Source organism: Pinus tabuliformis, chromosome 3_2 (genome assembly GCF_031772625.1).
Source record: "Pinus tabuliformis cultivar Carrire ecotype Pingquan chromosome 3_2, CPIR1, whole genome shotgun sequence".
Classification (NCBI taxonomy): Eukaryota; Viridiplantae; Streptophyta; class Pinopsida; order Pinales; family Pinaceae; genus Pinus; species Pinus tabuliformis.
In genome coordinates this window covers 548,196,872-548,213,761 of record NC_142302.1, presented here as the reverse complement: position 1 = coordinate 548,213,761, position 16,890 = coordinate 548,196,872, and the positions used below count along the sequence as shown (strand labels likewise).

General features: G+C 41.3%; 1 protein-coding gene across 4 annotated transcripts in view; it reads left to right on the top strand.

Annotated features, from left to right (window-relative positions):
- LOC149181676 (uncharacterized) overlaps positions 1-16,890 on the top strand; it is a 385,322-nt gene that overhangs the window by 217,211 nt on the left and 151,221 nt on the right. For all 4 annotated transcript variants that reach the window (XM_089416671.1, XM_089416668.1, XM_089416669.1 and 1 more), the window contains exon 7: positions 1,077-1,202. In XM_089416671.1, the coding sequence (XP_089272797.1) occupies positions 1,077-1,202 (126 nt within the window). The remainder of the gene's footprint in view (positions 1-1,076; positions 1,203-16,890) is intronic.

The window sequence follows — 16,890 nt, the reverse complement described above, 5'->3', positions numbered from 1 at the left end:
GCATGCAAAATTGTAACCATTCCAGTAAACTAGAAATCAACTCATTGTAACTGAAGTCTATCTCGTGAATTCATACTCCTGTGAGAGAAAGACTAATTCGTGGTCTTCGCTGGCCAAGGCACAAGCCTAAAGACCTTCCTTCGCTACACTTTCAACACTATCCATTGGGACTTTATGTACATATACAAACTTTTTTTTTGCTTGTGTTCCTCCATCCCTTGGAAAATGCTGGGTGCTTTCTAGCCACCCCCAAAACTTGACCCCTCAACTCTGGTTATATAAACTAGGTCCAACATAGGTGGAATGTGTTACCCCCATTCACTTCTTGGATTCTTTAGGATTAGTTAAATTATTGTGACAATATGCATAATTTATGCTCTGTTTTGTTTTATTTTTCTTATACGCTTAGGTTACTGTATTAACATTAAATTGGCTATATTTTATCTGCTTTTGGTTTGCATTCAATATCAATGCATGGTTTAAAGTGACCTTTTGATACATTACAATGGAAGTAAATGAAAGATGCTGCTAACCACAATATGACCTTGGCTACTGCAGATGGAGGTAGGTTAGGTAAATGCATCACATTTGGATGATTTATGATCTGTGACATCTATTGATTAGATTTTATACAGATTATATCTTATTTAAGGGTTTAAATCATAGATGCATATTCGACCCTAAAAAGGCCACTATTGCATCTTTCAGTGGGTGGTTGGTTGCTAATGTGTTTGTCTCTTAGTGTTTTCCTGGGTCAAAGTTATGTTAGATATATGGGGTATATCTCTATTGTCCAAGGATAGATGTATTTTTTTCTCTAGAAATAGAGTTTGTTTGCATCCTGTTGCTGTTTTAATATGAACATTTTGCATTCTTGGCATTCACTCAAAGTGTTTCTTATTGTTACATTGAGGATTTTGCTGTCATTCACTTTTGCAGAAAAGAAAAACAGATCAAGATGTAGGGAAATTGAGGACTCTTTCCTTTCTTATATCCCATTGTAGGTGAATCTTTTGCACCTACATTATTTACTTGCATACTTATTGACTGCAAAGTGTTCCTTCTATTTTGAACAGGTTGACACTGCTGGTTGGTTGCAAAGGTCAAAAATAGAAGGAGGACCAGCAGCATTGAGTGCTATGCATGCACGGCGTAATATCATGAGGGCCCAAATCGTTGCTATGGTGCTGGATGGAGAAGAGGTCTTTCTTATCTGTTTCTATGCCAATATTTTTAGGCCTATTTTTATGTCTAATATGTGTTTGTATATTCTCTTCTTTTACATATCTACATATCTTTTGATGAAGAAAAGGGATTTTATTTTATTTCTGAAGAAAGATTCAAGTACATCAAAATGTGGCAAATTTATATCAGGTACTGCAAAGACAGCTTGTTCAGTAAAGTAATACAAACTTTGGCATTGAGATCCATTACATAAAATGTGCATTTACCAAAAAAAAAAGGGAAGCATTTAACTGAGATGACAGTGAATTATCAAAGGGGGGAAAGCATGTCGCCTTGAGAGCTATGAACCCACAGAGCTGCTACTTGCAAGATGGTTGTTTGCCATACTGGGATGAAACAGGATCTTCATTGGAGTCTCTGCTCCTTGTTTTTCTGCCTGAGGTGGGAGTGTGGACTCGAAAGCCTTTCTGCTATTTGAAAATTTCAAACTATTCTTGTGGCATTGTTACCCACCATCTGTGGGTGGTATCCATAGGAGAAATTTTTTCTCCGAAATGGTCCTCAGCTGGCAGCTGGCAGCCAGCAGCCCCTTGCAACAACCAGATAGCTTGATGTGCCATTGTCAACTTCACTTGAGCCAACCATGTGGTCCCTCGCCCATATGTTCTGATTGTATGTTTGAAGGTGGGCCCTCCAACCCAATGTTTTAAAACTCCGACTCGGTCAAGGGTCGACTCTGGCTCCGACTCCGACTCGGTATCGACTCGGTCGGCTTGATTTCAATGATTCAGTGGTTGTAAAAAATACATTAAATATTTTTTTTTTATAAAAAAACATAATTTTAAAGATTTTCATTCATGCTTCCAAACACAAAGCATTAGAATATAGATAGCAGACAACAATATGATCAAAGCAGGTTCATGAATATATCCATTATATCAAAATGGCACCCAGTGCATTGTCCAATACATACATGATCATGATACAGTGTTTTAAAAACCATTTTGAAAAACCGGTTACCGGTCAAACCGGCTGGTTAGCAAGCTGGCCAGTCTGAACCGGCCAAAAAACCTGGTTATACCTTGCATTTCACCTTTTTTGGGCCCTAACCGGTGAAAACCGGCCGGTTTAGGACGGAACCGGCCGGTTCCGTCCTAAACCGGCCGGTTTTTGGCATGCCCACCATAACTTGCAAAAAGCGGTTTTCTGATTGTGGTTTAGGGATTTTGGGGGGGAACTAAGGGTGTTTTCCCTCCAAAAACACCCTCTCCAAGCTATAAGAGGCCCCTTTCACTCTCATTTGTCTCACACAACTGATTTGGAGTGTTTGTGAGTGTTTGTGAGTTTGTTTGTGAGCTTGGAGAGTGTTGAGTTTTTGCTGAAGTAGTCATCTTGGAGTTGGAGTTGGAGCTATTTTGGAGATAGTGTGTAGCTGTCAGTGGAGTTGCCATCTTCAAGAGGAGGCGAAGGAAGCTAGTTTGCAATTCCAGGTAAGGATTTGCACTTGAAAATTCCTTATTTGATTGTTGTCCATGAATTAATTTTTTTTATGTGTTATAAACTTCTCACTTCTATGATCTACCATCCAGGGAGTCATCATGCCTCCAAAAGCCAGAGATACTGCATGGGCTCATTGTGTTATGATTGATGGCAAAATGATCTGCAAATATTGCCAAAAATCCATTCAAGGAGGGGGTATTAACAGGTTCAAGCAACAGTTGGCTGGGATAGGAGGCCATGTAAAGCCATGTGGAGCACCAAATGAAATAATAGGGCATATTAGGGCAGAATACCTTTAGAAGTTTGAGACTCAAGTCACTGAACCAATAGAGAAGTTTGTGGATGCAAAGTTTGGGAGTCGAGACTCAACCAATTGAGTTTGATCATGATGACTGAGACTCATGAGAAGTTTCAACTTCAAGTGATAATGTTGATCACTATTATAGTATTACTATTATCATATATGTAGAGTCTACACTGAAGTCTTGTAGTAGGCCACTGGCCCCATAGTTTGTAGGCTTTGTTTTTGCACTCTAGAGGCCATTTAGAGACTATTGCTTATGTATTTTGTCGATGATATGTATTGCACTCGGTGCCATTTTGATATATTCACCTTTACATGGTATATAAATGAGCAATCTTTGCATATTTTGTCTCTATTGGCTTGGAATCATGGTTTTAAATCTTAAAAATAGTTTTTTCATTAAAAATAATTATTTAATGTATTTTTCTAAACCGCTTCGTTTAGACCAAACCAGTCCCGGTTAGACCGATTCCAGTCGGTAAACCGGTTCATTAGGTGGACCGGTCCGATCACCGGTTCCGGTTTTAAAAACATTGTCATGATATAGAGATCAAAACAAAAATACATAACCAAGGAGGCTAGAAATGGCCTCTACAACAAAAGTAAACTGTGACCAGTACTACAGTACTACTGGCTACTGCTAGAGGAGCCGAGATCATGTGGATCAATCTCTGGATCATAATCAGAGTCAGACAGGGGGCCCCATGGCTCCTCCTCCTCATCATCTCCAACTGTAGAAGTGGTAGCACTAGCAGGTTGTGCAACAACTACACGCTGAGATAGACGAGATATACGCTTTTGTCGTGGCTGAGTAGAGGAAGCACCTGCAACTGGAGGACTTGCTAGCTCTGAGGCTGAGGCTGGTACAAGTGGATCAGGATTTGCATTCAACTGAACATTATGTTCGAGTGATGCTATCATCTGTAATTCATAATCCATATCCTCATCAGAAGCAAACTCTGCTAGATGACTCTCCACTACCCAATCTGATCTTGGATCAATGTCTTCCAACACAATGGGATTTGAATCAGGTCTTTTGTTCAGCAATTGGTTGCGCCTGAGCTGGAGGTTGTATTGGACATATACTAGATCATTTAACCGTTTTTGATCCAAACAGTTTCTCTTCTTTGTGTGAATCCTCTCAAAGATAGACCAATTGCGCTCACACCCAGTAGCACTACAAGTTTGGCTCAAAATACGAATTGCAAACTTCTGCAATTCAGGAGAATGGCTACCAAAAGGCCCCCACCATTGTGCTGCAAAAAACATAGGAGTGTAATGAGTTAGCTCAACAAAATTACAAATTATATCCAACTTTCAAACTATAAACGATTTAACAAAATAAGTATTAAGAATTTGAAAATTGAAATTTTTGTTTACCTGGCTCATCTGCTTCCCTTGCAATCTTTGTTAGGTTCTTCCCAAAGGTACCTGAGGCAGTTCTAAAGGTTGTGACCTGTCGGTGTATCTCCAGCTGATCACACTCCAATGGCATCATGTGATTAATGCAGTCAATCCATCCATCTCTAACCTCCCCCCTCAAAGCTCCTGCCGCCTTAGCTTTATAATGATACCGTGGGTTCAAAAAATACCCAGCTGCATGTATAGGGCGATGGAGTTAATTGTTCCATATTTCATCAATGATTGCCCAAATGGGCCCATACTTAGCCACTTTATCCTTGTATGCCCTTTTTATTTGCTCTTTGCTTGATCCATAGCCTCATAAATGAAGCCCATAGCCGATCTTTCCCCATCCACCAACCGCAACACCTTAACCAGTGGCTCAACAAGCTTCACAATCTCTGCTGCCTTTCTCCAAAATATTTCTTCATTAACTTTTTTTTTCAATTCTTCATTGGAAAAAATCTTTTGCAAATTTCTATGTTATGAAAGCATAGACTGCAATGTCAAAAAATGAGTAGCAAATCTAGTGATGACAAACCTAATAATATCCCTGTCCCCTGTGTGTTTCCTCATCAGGCTCAAAATCCATGAATGATTGTAGATAAATTTTGTTATGCTTTTGGCATGATCTACAATGTTTTTGACCCAATCTAATTTGCCAATATCCTCAAGCATGAGGTCTATGCAATGTGCAGCACATGGGGTCCAAAAGATGGTTCTGTGTTTTTCCTCTAACAGTTTACCAGCAAGAACATAGTTAGAGGCATTATCTGTGATGACTTGAACAACATTAGCCACCCCCACCTCCTCAACAATCTCATCCAATAGTTGAAACAACAATTGCCCATTTTTTACCTTATCAGATGCATCAACTGATTTTAGAAACATGGTTCCCTGTGGGCAGAAGATAAGAAAGTTTATGATGGTATGGTTTCTTTGATCAGTCCATCCATCTGACATGATGGTACATCCTGTTCTTGCCCATGAGTCCTTGAAATCTTTCAAATACTCATTAATGGAGAAAAATTCTTTCTGCAAATGATACCCCCTTAGTTCATGCATAGTAGGGCCTTTGAAGCCTTTTCCAACAGCATGTTTGGCATCAAACATAGGCTCATGTTAGTTTTAGGTATGTTCTATGCTAGAGAAATTTATTTAAATTTTCACAGTGAGCACTCACATCAGCATTAAGATAAACTACAGATAGAACATAAATATAAATTGCAGAAGACAAGCCAAGACAAGAGGACACAAGATGTGGCGCGAGCCAGGGACAAACCCCACAATGTGGGGAAACCCTTGATCAATTCTTCTTTTATGTTCTTCAAAGTTCAGCAGAGAAAGAGAGAGAGATAGTACATTTACAATAGAAGTCAACACTTTGACTTATCTAGATCTAGTACAGATGATTTTGTATTTTGTATAACGATGAGATCAGTTGAAGACATTCTGCTTCAACTGACTCTCCAAGGTGACTCCTTCACCTATCATCGTGCTGCATCTGGTTCTCATGCTGTACTACTTCATACTACACCATGCTGCACTAATCATGACTATCATCATGCTTCCCATGTGCATGATCTTATCCATCATCATGCTATCCTTTAAGTCCATGATCTGTACCATACACGCTGTGCCTTTCCAAGACCTAGATATCAATCCTCCTTTCTGTTGTTGTTGGGGTCATCCTCATTGCAGCACCATTGAGAAGCTATTACATCATCACAGAGATCCTCATTGTTGCTTCTATATGTACAGGGGCTATTGAGAGATAAGTCCACTAAGACCGTGTTCCTTCTTATGCTGGGATTGTCTCTAGGATCATGATACCCATTGAGAGACAACAGGTTGCAGTTCTCACTTAGGGTTCATATTACTATACTTCTATTTAACCACAAGTGCTTGAGCCATTGTACTTATCACTGAGAATGTTGTCACTGCGGTGACACCATCCACTGCTTCATGAGTTTATGACTGCACCTTAAACCCAAACTACGTGCAGTCAAACCCTATTGCGGCTCCTTTCTTTGTGACTGTGGCTCCTGCGGGTTCCCTCTTTATGACTGCGGCTCATTGCAGTTCATTGTGGCTTCTCCCTTTACTGACTGCGGCTAACTATGGCTCCTTAATACAACTTCATGCCTTGATGACAGCTTATAAGTGCCTCATGAACAATGTTCCATGACAGCATTGAACTGCGTGTAACTATGACTATGACTTGCGTTCCATGGGTAGCGTATATATCTCTGATTGAACAGCATATGACCAACAAGTAAATATCTTCTCTATATATATATATATATGTTGCCATCGCCTGCGGATATACATATATGTCTTGCTGCGTTGTTTGCCTGCATATATAGATATATTGTTGCGGATAGGTCACATCATATCACTGTCCATTGACCAGCATACACAACATACACTGTTCATCGACCAGCATATACATACATCGTATCACCCCAATGTATATATGAACTCACGTATTGCGTATAAGTGTTGTGCTGCCAGATCCACTATAGATTAGGGCTTGCGTGTATATCTGACTTCTGGATAGCGTATATCATGACACCCCAGCGTATATATGAACTCATGTGTTGCGTATAAGAGTTGTGCTGCCAGATCCACTATAGATTAGGGCCTGTGTGTATATCTGACTTCTGGACAGCGTATATCATGACACCCCAGCGTATATATGAACTCACGTATTGCGTATAAGAGTTGTGTTGCCAGATCCACTATAGATTAGGGCCTGCGTGTATTTCTGACTTCTATACAGCGTATATCATGACTACGTTGATGCGTATCTCTTCATGTACTGCGGCTAGGTTTTCCAAGAACAACGTACTACTTTTCTTCATTGCTGTGCGTATTTCCATACCTGACTACGTTTCCCGTATAGACTGCGGGCTCCATATATGACTGTAATTTAGGGCTCTATTTACTACGTTTCTTCTCCAAGTCTTGTAGGCCAACGTGTTACTCTTGGTGTCTCTCTCCTACCCCAAAAACCCAAGACGTGGAGAGGATGAGATCACTCAAGAATGTGTGTCCAAATGACATCAAATCCTCATCTATTTATACCAAAAACATATAGGTTGAATAGACATGACGTTTGGGCTTTTAGAGCCTACATAAGAGCTGGTCGGCTTGATAATAATTACATAATCAAAATAAATTCATATCTCCATAAATACTTATCGGAATTGGATGATATTTGGATCAATCCTACACCTCTCGACGAGAGGGATCCAATAAAAATATTAGCTGCCATAAATAAGCTGACCCACATGGAGTTTGGCCCTAGTTGCCAATTTAACACTCCCTCTCAACTAGGGAGAACTCCATCTGGTGATCCATAAGTCCGACTGTACTATCTCTGCCATCAGTGCCCTGCACTGCTCTGCCCAACTCTGCTCAGCTCTGCTGGCTTTGCTATGCTCTGCCCAGCTCTGCCCAACTCTGCTCAGCTCTGTTGGCTTTGCTATGCTTTGCCCAGCTCTGCTCAGCTCTGCTGGCTCTACTAGCTCTGCTCAGCTCTGCTAGCTTTGCTAGCTCTGCTCTGCTGAACTATGAAGAAGAATTGATCGAGAATGTCTCATACCATTCTCCACTGACTCGAAGTCAGTCTCAGATTGTGTACCACTGGTCCCAGACCAGTCTCAACCGACCCAAAGTCAACGTCATAGTGGGTACTACCACTGGTCCCAGACCAATACTGCACTGACACAAAGTCAGTCTTAGAGTATGTACCACTGGTCCCAGACCAGTCTCAACTGACCCGAAGTCAGCGTCATAGTATGGTACAACTCCTACCACTGGTCCCAGACCAGTATCGTAGGCTCAGAGAGTGTACCACTGATCCCAGACCAGTCTCAACTGACCCGAGGTCAGTGTCATAGTATGTACCACTCTCACTGGTCCGAGACTAGTCCTGCACTGACACGAAGTCAGTCTCAGAGTATGTACCACTGGTCCCAGACCAGTCTCAACCGACCCGAAGTCACCGTCATAGTATGGTACAACTCCTACCACTGGTCCCAGACCAGTATCATAGGCTCAAAGAGTGTACCAGTGGTCCCAGACCAGTCTCAACCGACCCGAAGTTAGCGTCATAGTATGTACCACTCTCACTGGTCCCAGACCAGTCATGCATTGACACGAAGTCAGTCTCAGAGTATGTATCACTGGTTCCAGACCAGTCTCAATCGACCCGAAGTCAGCGTCATAGTATGTACCACTCTCATTGGTCCCAGACCAGTATCGTTGATCCTAGATCAATGGAGGTCATCCTAGCGTAGGGAGTATGGTAGATACAACGATGCGTCCATCGGTACTACTATGGTCCCTAACTTCATTTCCCTGCTCATTAATCAGATGAGAGGTACTTCCCATGAGTCCCAGACTGCATGGGTAGGATGCCTCTATAGGAGAAATAATCAATCTTGTCCTCAGAGGAGAACACATCAATCCAGCTACAATCGCCATGGAGAACACATCAATCCAGGCCTCACAGGAGAACACATCAATCCTACTACAATCGCCATGGTGAACACATCAATCCAGGCCTCACAGGAGAACTAATCATCCTGCTACACAGGATAGCGAATCATCCTGTTCCACAAGAGAGCGAATCATCTTGTCCCACAAGAGAGCGAATCATCTTGTTCCAGAGCGCACCACCAGGGGAGGGTGAGTCACCCTGTGGTCGTATGTTGCTCCAGTAAGAATCGCAAGCCCCCTAGAGCTCCCAGAGCTCAATGTATGCAACAAGTAGGACCCTTTTACAAAGGTCTCTTGACAACACCAAGTCGTTTGGGAAAATCACAAATTTGATCTTTCTCCGGGGCTCTGACCTGTACATCATCTTAGTGCGATGGAGCCTCCTTGCTCATCGACTTACCATATCCTAGATAAGGTAGTATCTGATGTCTATCAGCTGGAGCAATTGTTGAATACGGGATTCCTCAATAATCGAATCCCACCTCTGGTTGTTATAGAGAATCACAATGGTATGTGATCAAAACAGCTCACTAAAGAGCTTCCCCAACCAGGCAGCTTCATACGAGATCATACTCGTAGATATGTATCCAGTCTTTGCAGTGCTTATGGCAACTAACTTCTGCTTCCTGCTCATCCATAATATCGAAGCAGAATCCAAAGAGAAACAACACTAAGAAGTGCTCCAATGATCCTCCACACTACCTGCCTAATCAACATTCGAATAATCATGCAATTTCATATTTCTGGCAGTGTATCTCAATCCATGAGAGATTGTGTCCTGAAGACATCTTAGAAGATTCTTGGCACCAATCTAGTGAGGCTCAACCAAATATGAGCTCACACTCAAAACATATGTTCAGACGGAGGTTCACCAAGAACATCAACGCGAATGAGTTTTAGAAACTCAGAGGCATTTCCCAAATCAAGTCCGACATCACTACCATATAACCTCTGAAAGTTAAGATCCTCGAGGTAGTCACAGGCTAGCAGTTTATCTTTCCACATTCGGAATCCAACTCCCTCTGTCTTCTACAAATGAGAGGGTCTGCACCTGTCAGACATAGGTGCCGGTATGAGAGGTTTGTCATCCACAACCTTCGGATGCTTTGGTTCGATTTCACTCCTAGTGAATCTCAGCTCCATCAGACCGCTGCTGATCCTCTCATACTATGCTCGGGGTGCTCTGCTCAAGCCATAGAGGGCTTTCTTCTACCTGTATACATGAGATTCCGTTCAAGAATCTCAAACTCCACGGGTTGTTTCAACCCTGTGGACCTGCTACATGAGGGGAATGGTCCCCTTGTAAGATTTTCCTGCGGTACTTCTCAAACATGTACTTTCATGCTCTTTTTGAATTCAGGCTTCCTTGTCACCATCTGACCCACAGACCTCCGGTGCTATGTGTCAATGGATATGCTCCACAATGGACTTCTTGCAACTTGATACAACCTTGAACTCAAAAACATCTTCGAAAATTCAATTTTCAAACACGTACCTTTCCATTGACGAATGCCACCATAAAACCTTTGACTTCCATTCCCTTTTCAGGATAGGTGGCATCAGCTCCAAGTGTAATCCCACGATTGTTTCCATCTCTATCAAATTAGAGAGTGCACCCTTCTATCCGATGAAGTGCCTTGAAGCACTACAATCAATATGCCAAATTCCCAAAGAATCTGAAGGAGAGGGCCAATACAAGATAACACTTCTTTATCAGAAACAATATTTGATTCTTCTTACCTGGGGTTCCTTGCTTCCTTGAAGAGTCGGCCGTGTCTTTGATGACCTGCATCTCTGTCATTCAGACACTCCTTCACATAAGGGCCGAACTCATAACCAAGACATCTACCTTTCCTTCCACCCTTAGATCCAAACTTCCCAATGAAGTGATCTTTAGGTATGCCATCAGAAACTTCCACTGCATCATTCTGATAACATTCTTTGCTTCAACTTCACTCTAGGTGAATTATGAGGAACCCATTGATCCTTCTGTCTTGTCCCAACTGTCTTCGGTGATTGCTCTTTCACTTTTGCTTGGGCATTGTCTTCACCTCAACTCTGATTCCATGTTAGTTTTAATTATGTTCTATGCTAGAGCAATTTATTTAATTTTTCACAGTTAGCAATCACATCAGCATTAAGATAAACTGCAGATAGAACATAAATATAAATTGCAGAAGACAAGCCAAGACAAGAGGACACAAGATGTGGCGCGAGCCAGGGACAAACCCCACAATGTGGGGAAACCCTTGATCAATTCTTCTTTTATGTTCTTCAAATTTCAGCAGAGAAAGAGAGAGAGATAGTACATTTACAACAGAAGTCAACACTTTGACTTATCTAGATCTAATATAGGTCATTTTGTATTTTGTATAATGATGAGATCAGTTGAAGACATTCTGCTTCAACTGACTCTCCAAGGTGACTCCTTCACCTATCATCTTGCTGTATCTGGTTCTCATGCTGTACTATTGCATACTGCACCATGCTGCATCTGGTTCTCATGCTGTACTACTGCATACTGCACCATGCTACACTAATCATGATTATCATCATGCTGCCCATGTCCATGATCTTGTCCATCATCATGCTGTCCTTTAAGTCCATGATCTGTACCATACACATTGTGCCTTTCCAAGACCTAGATATCAATCCTCCTTTCTGTTGTTGCTGGGGTCATCCTCATTGCAGCACCATTGAAGCTATTACATCATCACAGAGATCCTCATTGTTGCTTCTATATGTACAGGGGCTATTGAGAGATAAGTCCACTAAGACCGTGTTCCTTCTTATGTTGGGATTGTCTCTAGGATCATGATACCCATCGAGAGACAACAGGTTACAGTTCTCACTGAGGGTTCATATTACTATACTTCTATTTAACCACAAGTGCTTGAGCCATTGTACTTATCACTGAGACTGTTATCACTGCGGTGACACCATCCACTGCTTCATGAGTTTGTGACTGCACCTTAAACCCAAACTAGGTACAGTCAAACCCTATTGTGGCTCCTTTCTTTGTGACTGTGGCTCCTGCAGGTTCCCTCTTTATGACTGCGGCTCAGTGCGGTTCACTGTGGCTTCTCCCTTTACTAATTGCGGCTCCTTAATACGACTTCATGCCTTGATGACAACTTATAGGTGCCTCATGAATAGCGTTACATGACAGCATTGAATTATGTGTAACTATGACTATGACTTGCGTTCCATGAGTAGCATATATATCTCTGATTGAACAGCGTATGACCAACAAATAAATATCTTCTCTCTCTCTATAAATATATGTTGCCATTGTCTGCGGATATATATATATATATATATATATATCTTGCTGCGTTGTTTGCCTGCATATATAAATATATCGCTGCGGATAGGTCACAGCGTATCACTGTCCATTGACCAACATACACAACATACACTGTTCATTGAGCAGCATATACATACATCGTATCACCCCAGCGTATATATGAACTCACGTATTGCGTATAAGTGTTGTGCTGCCAGATCCACTATAGATTAGGGCCTGCGTGTATATCTGACTTCTGGACATCGTATATCATGACACCCCAACGTATATATGAACTCACGTATTGCGTATAAGATTTGTGCTGCCAGATCCACTATAGATTAGGGCCTGTGTGTATATCTGACTTCTGGACAGCGTATATCATGACACCCCAGCGTATATATGAACTCACGTATTGCGTATAAGAGTTGTGCTGCCAGATCCACTATAGGTTAGGGCCTGCGTGTATATCTGACTTTTGGACAGCGTATATCATGACTACGTTGATGCGTATCTCTTCATGAACTGCGGCTAGGTTTTCCAAGAACAACGTATTACTTTTCTTCATTGCTATGCATATTTCCATACTTGACTACGTTTCCCGTATAGACTGCGGGTTCCATATATGACTGTAATTTAGGGCTCTGTTTACTACGTTTCTTCTCCAAGTCTTGTAGGCCAACGTATTACTCTTGGTGTCTCTCACCTACTCCAAAAACCCAAGATATGGAGAGGAGGAGATCTCTCAAGAATGTGTGTCCAAATGACATCAAATCCTCATCTATTTATACCAAAAACGTATACGTTGAATAGACATGACGTTTGGGCTTCTAAAGCCTACATAAGAGCTAGTCGGCTTGCTAATAATTACATAATCAAAATAAATTCATATCTCCATAAATACTTATTGGAATCAGATGATCTTTGGATCAATCCTACACTTCTCGACGAGAGGGATCCATTAAAAATATCAATTGCCATAAATAAGCTGAGCCACATGGAGTTTGGCCCTAGTTGCCAATTTAACAGCTCATAATATGGTGAACGAGAAGCATTGAAGGGGATATCAACATCATACCACCATCTAGCTATGTAATCACAAGTAGTGTCCCTCAATTCTTTCTTCCAATGGTCATCTAAAGTGGGTTGCATATGACTTCTACTAGCTTGAGGACCATGTCCATCTGATGGAGAGGAGGGAGTGAAATAGCTTTTGATATTCATATCACCCTTTTTCATTTTACCCTTTCCCTTTTCTTGAATAGACTCAAAAGAGGGAGGAACATATCGGAAGGGGTTAGATGCATCAGTACAAGGGATAGAGGAAGAACCCTCAAAATCAAATGGGGGTTGGTAGCGAGCATTTTTTGTATATTCCTCTTCCTCCCAATTTCAACATCTAATTCTTTTTGCCTAGCCTTATCTTCTTTAAATTTCTCAAAGCTGGCTAACAAATCCTTGCTAATCTCCTCAATTTCTGGTGAGGTACATGGAGTAATTTGGCCTCTAATCCCCGCCAAGTGTTGTTTCAGCCTATTAATGCCCCCAGGGCCTTCCTTAATTTTCCTGTGGCAAATTTTGCAATGCATCTGACTATCAACCATTTCAACATATGCCCAAGCAGCATCTTTCACTCTAGGTGCCATTTTTTGACTTGCAAAAAAAAAAAAAAACCAATCAATGTTCATTTTTTTTACAAAAAACACTCTTTAGGATTTCTAGATTTGCACATAAAATTTAATAAGCAAAAACATATTTTTACAAGTGAAAAAATATACCTCTAGGCACAAATTGCCTTCTCAAGCTTGCTCCAAGAAACCAATTCCTCAATGGCAAATGCTGCTCCAAATGGCTGCCCAAGAAGCTCCTCACTCCAGCTACAATGCTTGCCCAAGACTCCTCACTGCTGCTCCAAAAACAAGCTCAACAACTCCTCACAAACTCTTACTGAAATTCTCACTCAAATGCATGAAATGGCTATGAGAGAATGAGAGGGGTTGGGTGGGTTAAATAGGGTTTAGGAGAGGGGAATGGACCCGAAAGACAAAATAGACAAATCAAAATCAGGTTTGGAGTCCCCCAAAAAAAATAAAAAAAAAAAACATTGATTTATAGGTTACTGGGCTGTTGTTTCTAACTCAACCGAGTTATTGCGGGCTCAGTCGAGCCGGCCAGGTTAATACTGAGTCGGCCGAGTTGTTAGACAACTCGGCTGGCTCGGTATTAACTCGGCCCACTGAACCATTTCCAAGGCAGGGTCAATTTTTTTGGCTCTGGCTCGGACCAACTCGGCCGAGTCGGTTTTGAGGCGACCGGTTTTGAAAAAAATGCTCCAACCCCTAAGGTATGGCCTTACATTGTGTAGTTGGGTATTTTTGTTTACTTATCATGGACACTTTTGGGCATGGATTAGTAAGGGGATTCAGTGGAAAGAGTGGGTTAGGCCTGTACTCTTGTCTCCTCTGCGCGATTTGATGGTTAACCTTGTATTCTATTCCTGTGGGATCTCCTTTACTGACTACTAGCTTTAGGGATGACACTACATTGGAAAACCAGATTGTGGTTGCATGGTCCCACTTCCCGACACCATATACATCACCTCCCCTCCGCTTATTTAACCCGATTCATCACTTTTCCCATCTGGGTCCACATTTGTCCAATGGGTCCACAAGGAGTTAGCCTCCCCCTCCCCTTGTCCACACCTTGGGTCAGGCCTAGAACGATGCCCCGAAGGTTGATGCAGCTAAAAAGAAAAGAAAAGAAAAAGCATATTTGGGCTACTCTCAACATGAAATGTACTATAAAATGCAAAAGATGGCTGGGGCATACAAATTTAGCACGTGGGCAAAAGCAAAGCATGAGCTCTACCCCTATCATTATGGCCATCACCCTGGTTCCTAGGCCCCCTCATATTGGCGCCTTACATCATTATGGAACCCGTGATTGTCCTAACCCCTGGTGGGTGATGAACAGACCCACATTAAAGGGGTAATCTCTACTATATCCTATACATCATGCTCTCGAGTCTCATCCCCTGGAGACCCGAGCAGTTATAAAGAAAAATCAATCAAAGGCAAAAGGCATGTGAAGAAGAGTGGAAAAAAAGGCTAGGGTAACTCATGTACCACGATTGCTCCCTCCAACATTCGTATACCCAAGTGTGGGCTTTCCCTATTGTAGCTACCCTTGTACTATGGTATGTGGCTTGGAGCCTTCCCCTGACGCCCCACTCCGTTCCATCATTATATCACGTGCCACCAACTGCTTGATGGATGTGTTGTCGCCCAGATTGTATAGGCACCGCGACAACGCTCAGGACGGGTGCTGTTACTTTGATCCTCGCCCACTCTATTCTAGTTATTTTACAACAACAGGCTATGGGGGGTAGTCCTTATGGAATGAGATGAAGGAAAACAAGTTGGAAATCAACTTATTTGGGAGACACAGATGAGTGGCCTAACCAATTTGGTTAAATTCAAGCAGTATTATTGACTAGATTAAATCTTAAAGTATGAGAGCAGTGCCTTAATGGAGTCACAAATTCTTGCTTATAGTAAAATGGAACCAAATGACCGGATGGACACCCGCTGCTTAAGATGATTGACTAACCTGAATGATATGCAAACCTATGACCTATGTATGATACAAAGATCCTGGTTATTTTTAGTTAAATGCCTAATCTAGATGTAATCTTCCCTTAACTATTTTAAAGTTGGGCTGCAAGGTCGGTTGTGGGAAGAAGGCCAATAGGAAGCAGACTAGGGCTTGATTAACGATACCTTCTGTTGTGCTCCTATCACCCGATGCGTCCCACGCTGCAGAGACTGTGGCTCTCACTACTGCAAGGTCAACGTGTTAACCACTGAAGAGTCGCTGAGGCCCTTCAAGCTAAGTGAGAAGGGTTTCCCTATGTTTCTATCAACCTAGTTTATGCTAGGAGGTCAATTATTAATGCACTTTAAATCTAGTATGCTTTATGCACAAGATTATGGGTGAGATTATTTTGAGTTAAGATTGCTTAAGTTACCTAAGTACTTATGTGAGATTTATCTTAATGCCAAAGTATTTAACAATGTTGTGATGCAATCTTAAACAAGATAAGTGCTAAGAGATACAAGAGTAAATTTCAAATAACCAACTTTATCCACCAATAATTATTAACACAAAATGTTATGTGAATCAACAAAATCATTGTCAGATTCTGAGTGCAGAGATGAGATAAGCCAATTCCAAATCTATGACAATTTATATCAGCAATAAATATTCAGCAAATTCAGACTTGATCAATGTTATAACATCAGTGAGGAAACCACTTCAAATCATGAATTTTCCCTTAGACATAAAACACAAAAATTCTCAATGACCAACAAATGTATATTAACTTACTTAACCCATTTTATAATGATGTATTCAGTGAAATTTCAGGTCTGATTTGTTAGTTTATAGCAGTAAACAACCACAGATCAACAAGCTAAATATGCCTAAAATATATGGTCAATATGTCCAAAAATAATAAAAATGCACCAGAACTCAAAATTTTCAATTTTTAGGGCTTTTAGGATGTATGATTCAGAAATTTCAGAACTGATAAATCAGTTAATTAGTCACAGATCAAGAAGCTAAAAATACTATATATGCTACCCAAAATGTCTAAAAATCTATGTTGCCAGGAAACGTGGGTTCGGGGATGGGGACAGGTACGAGAACA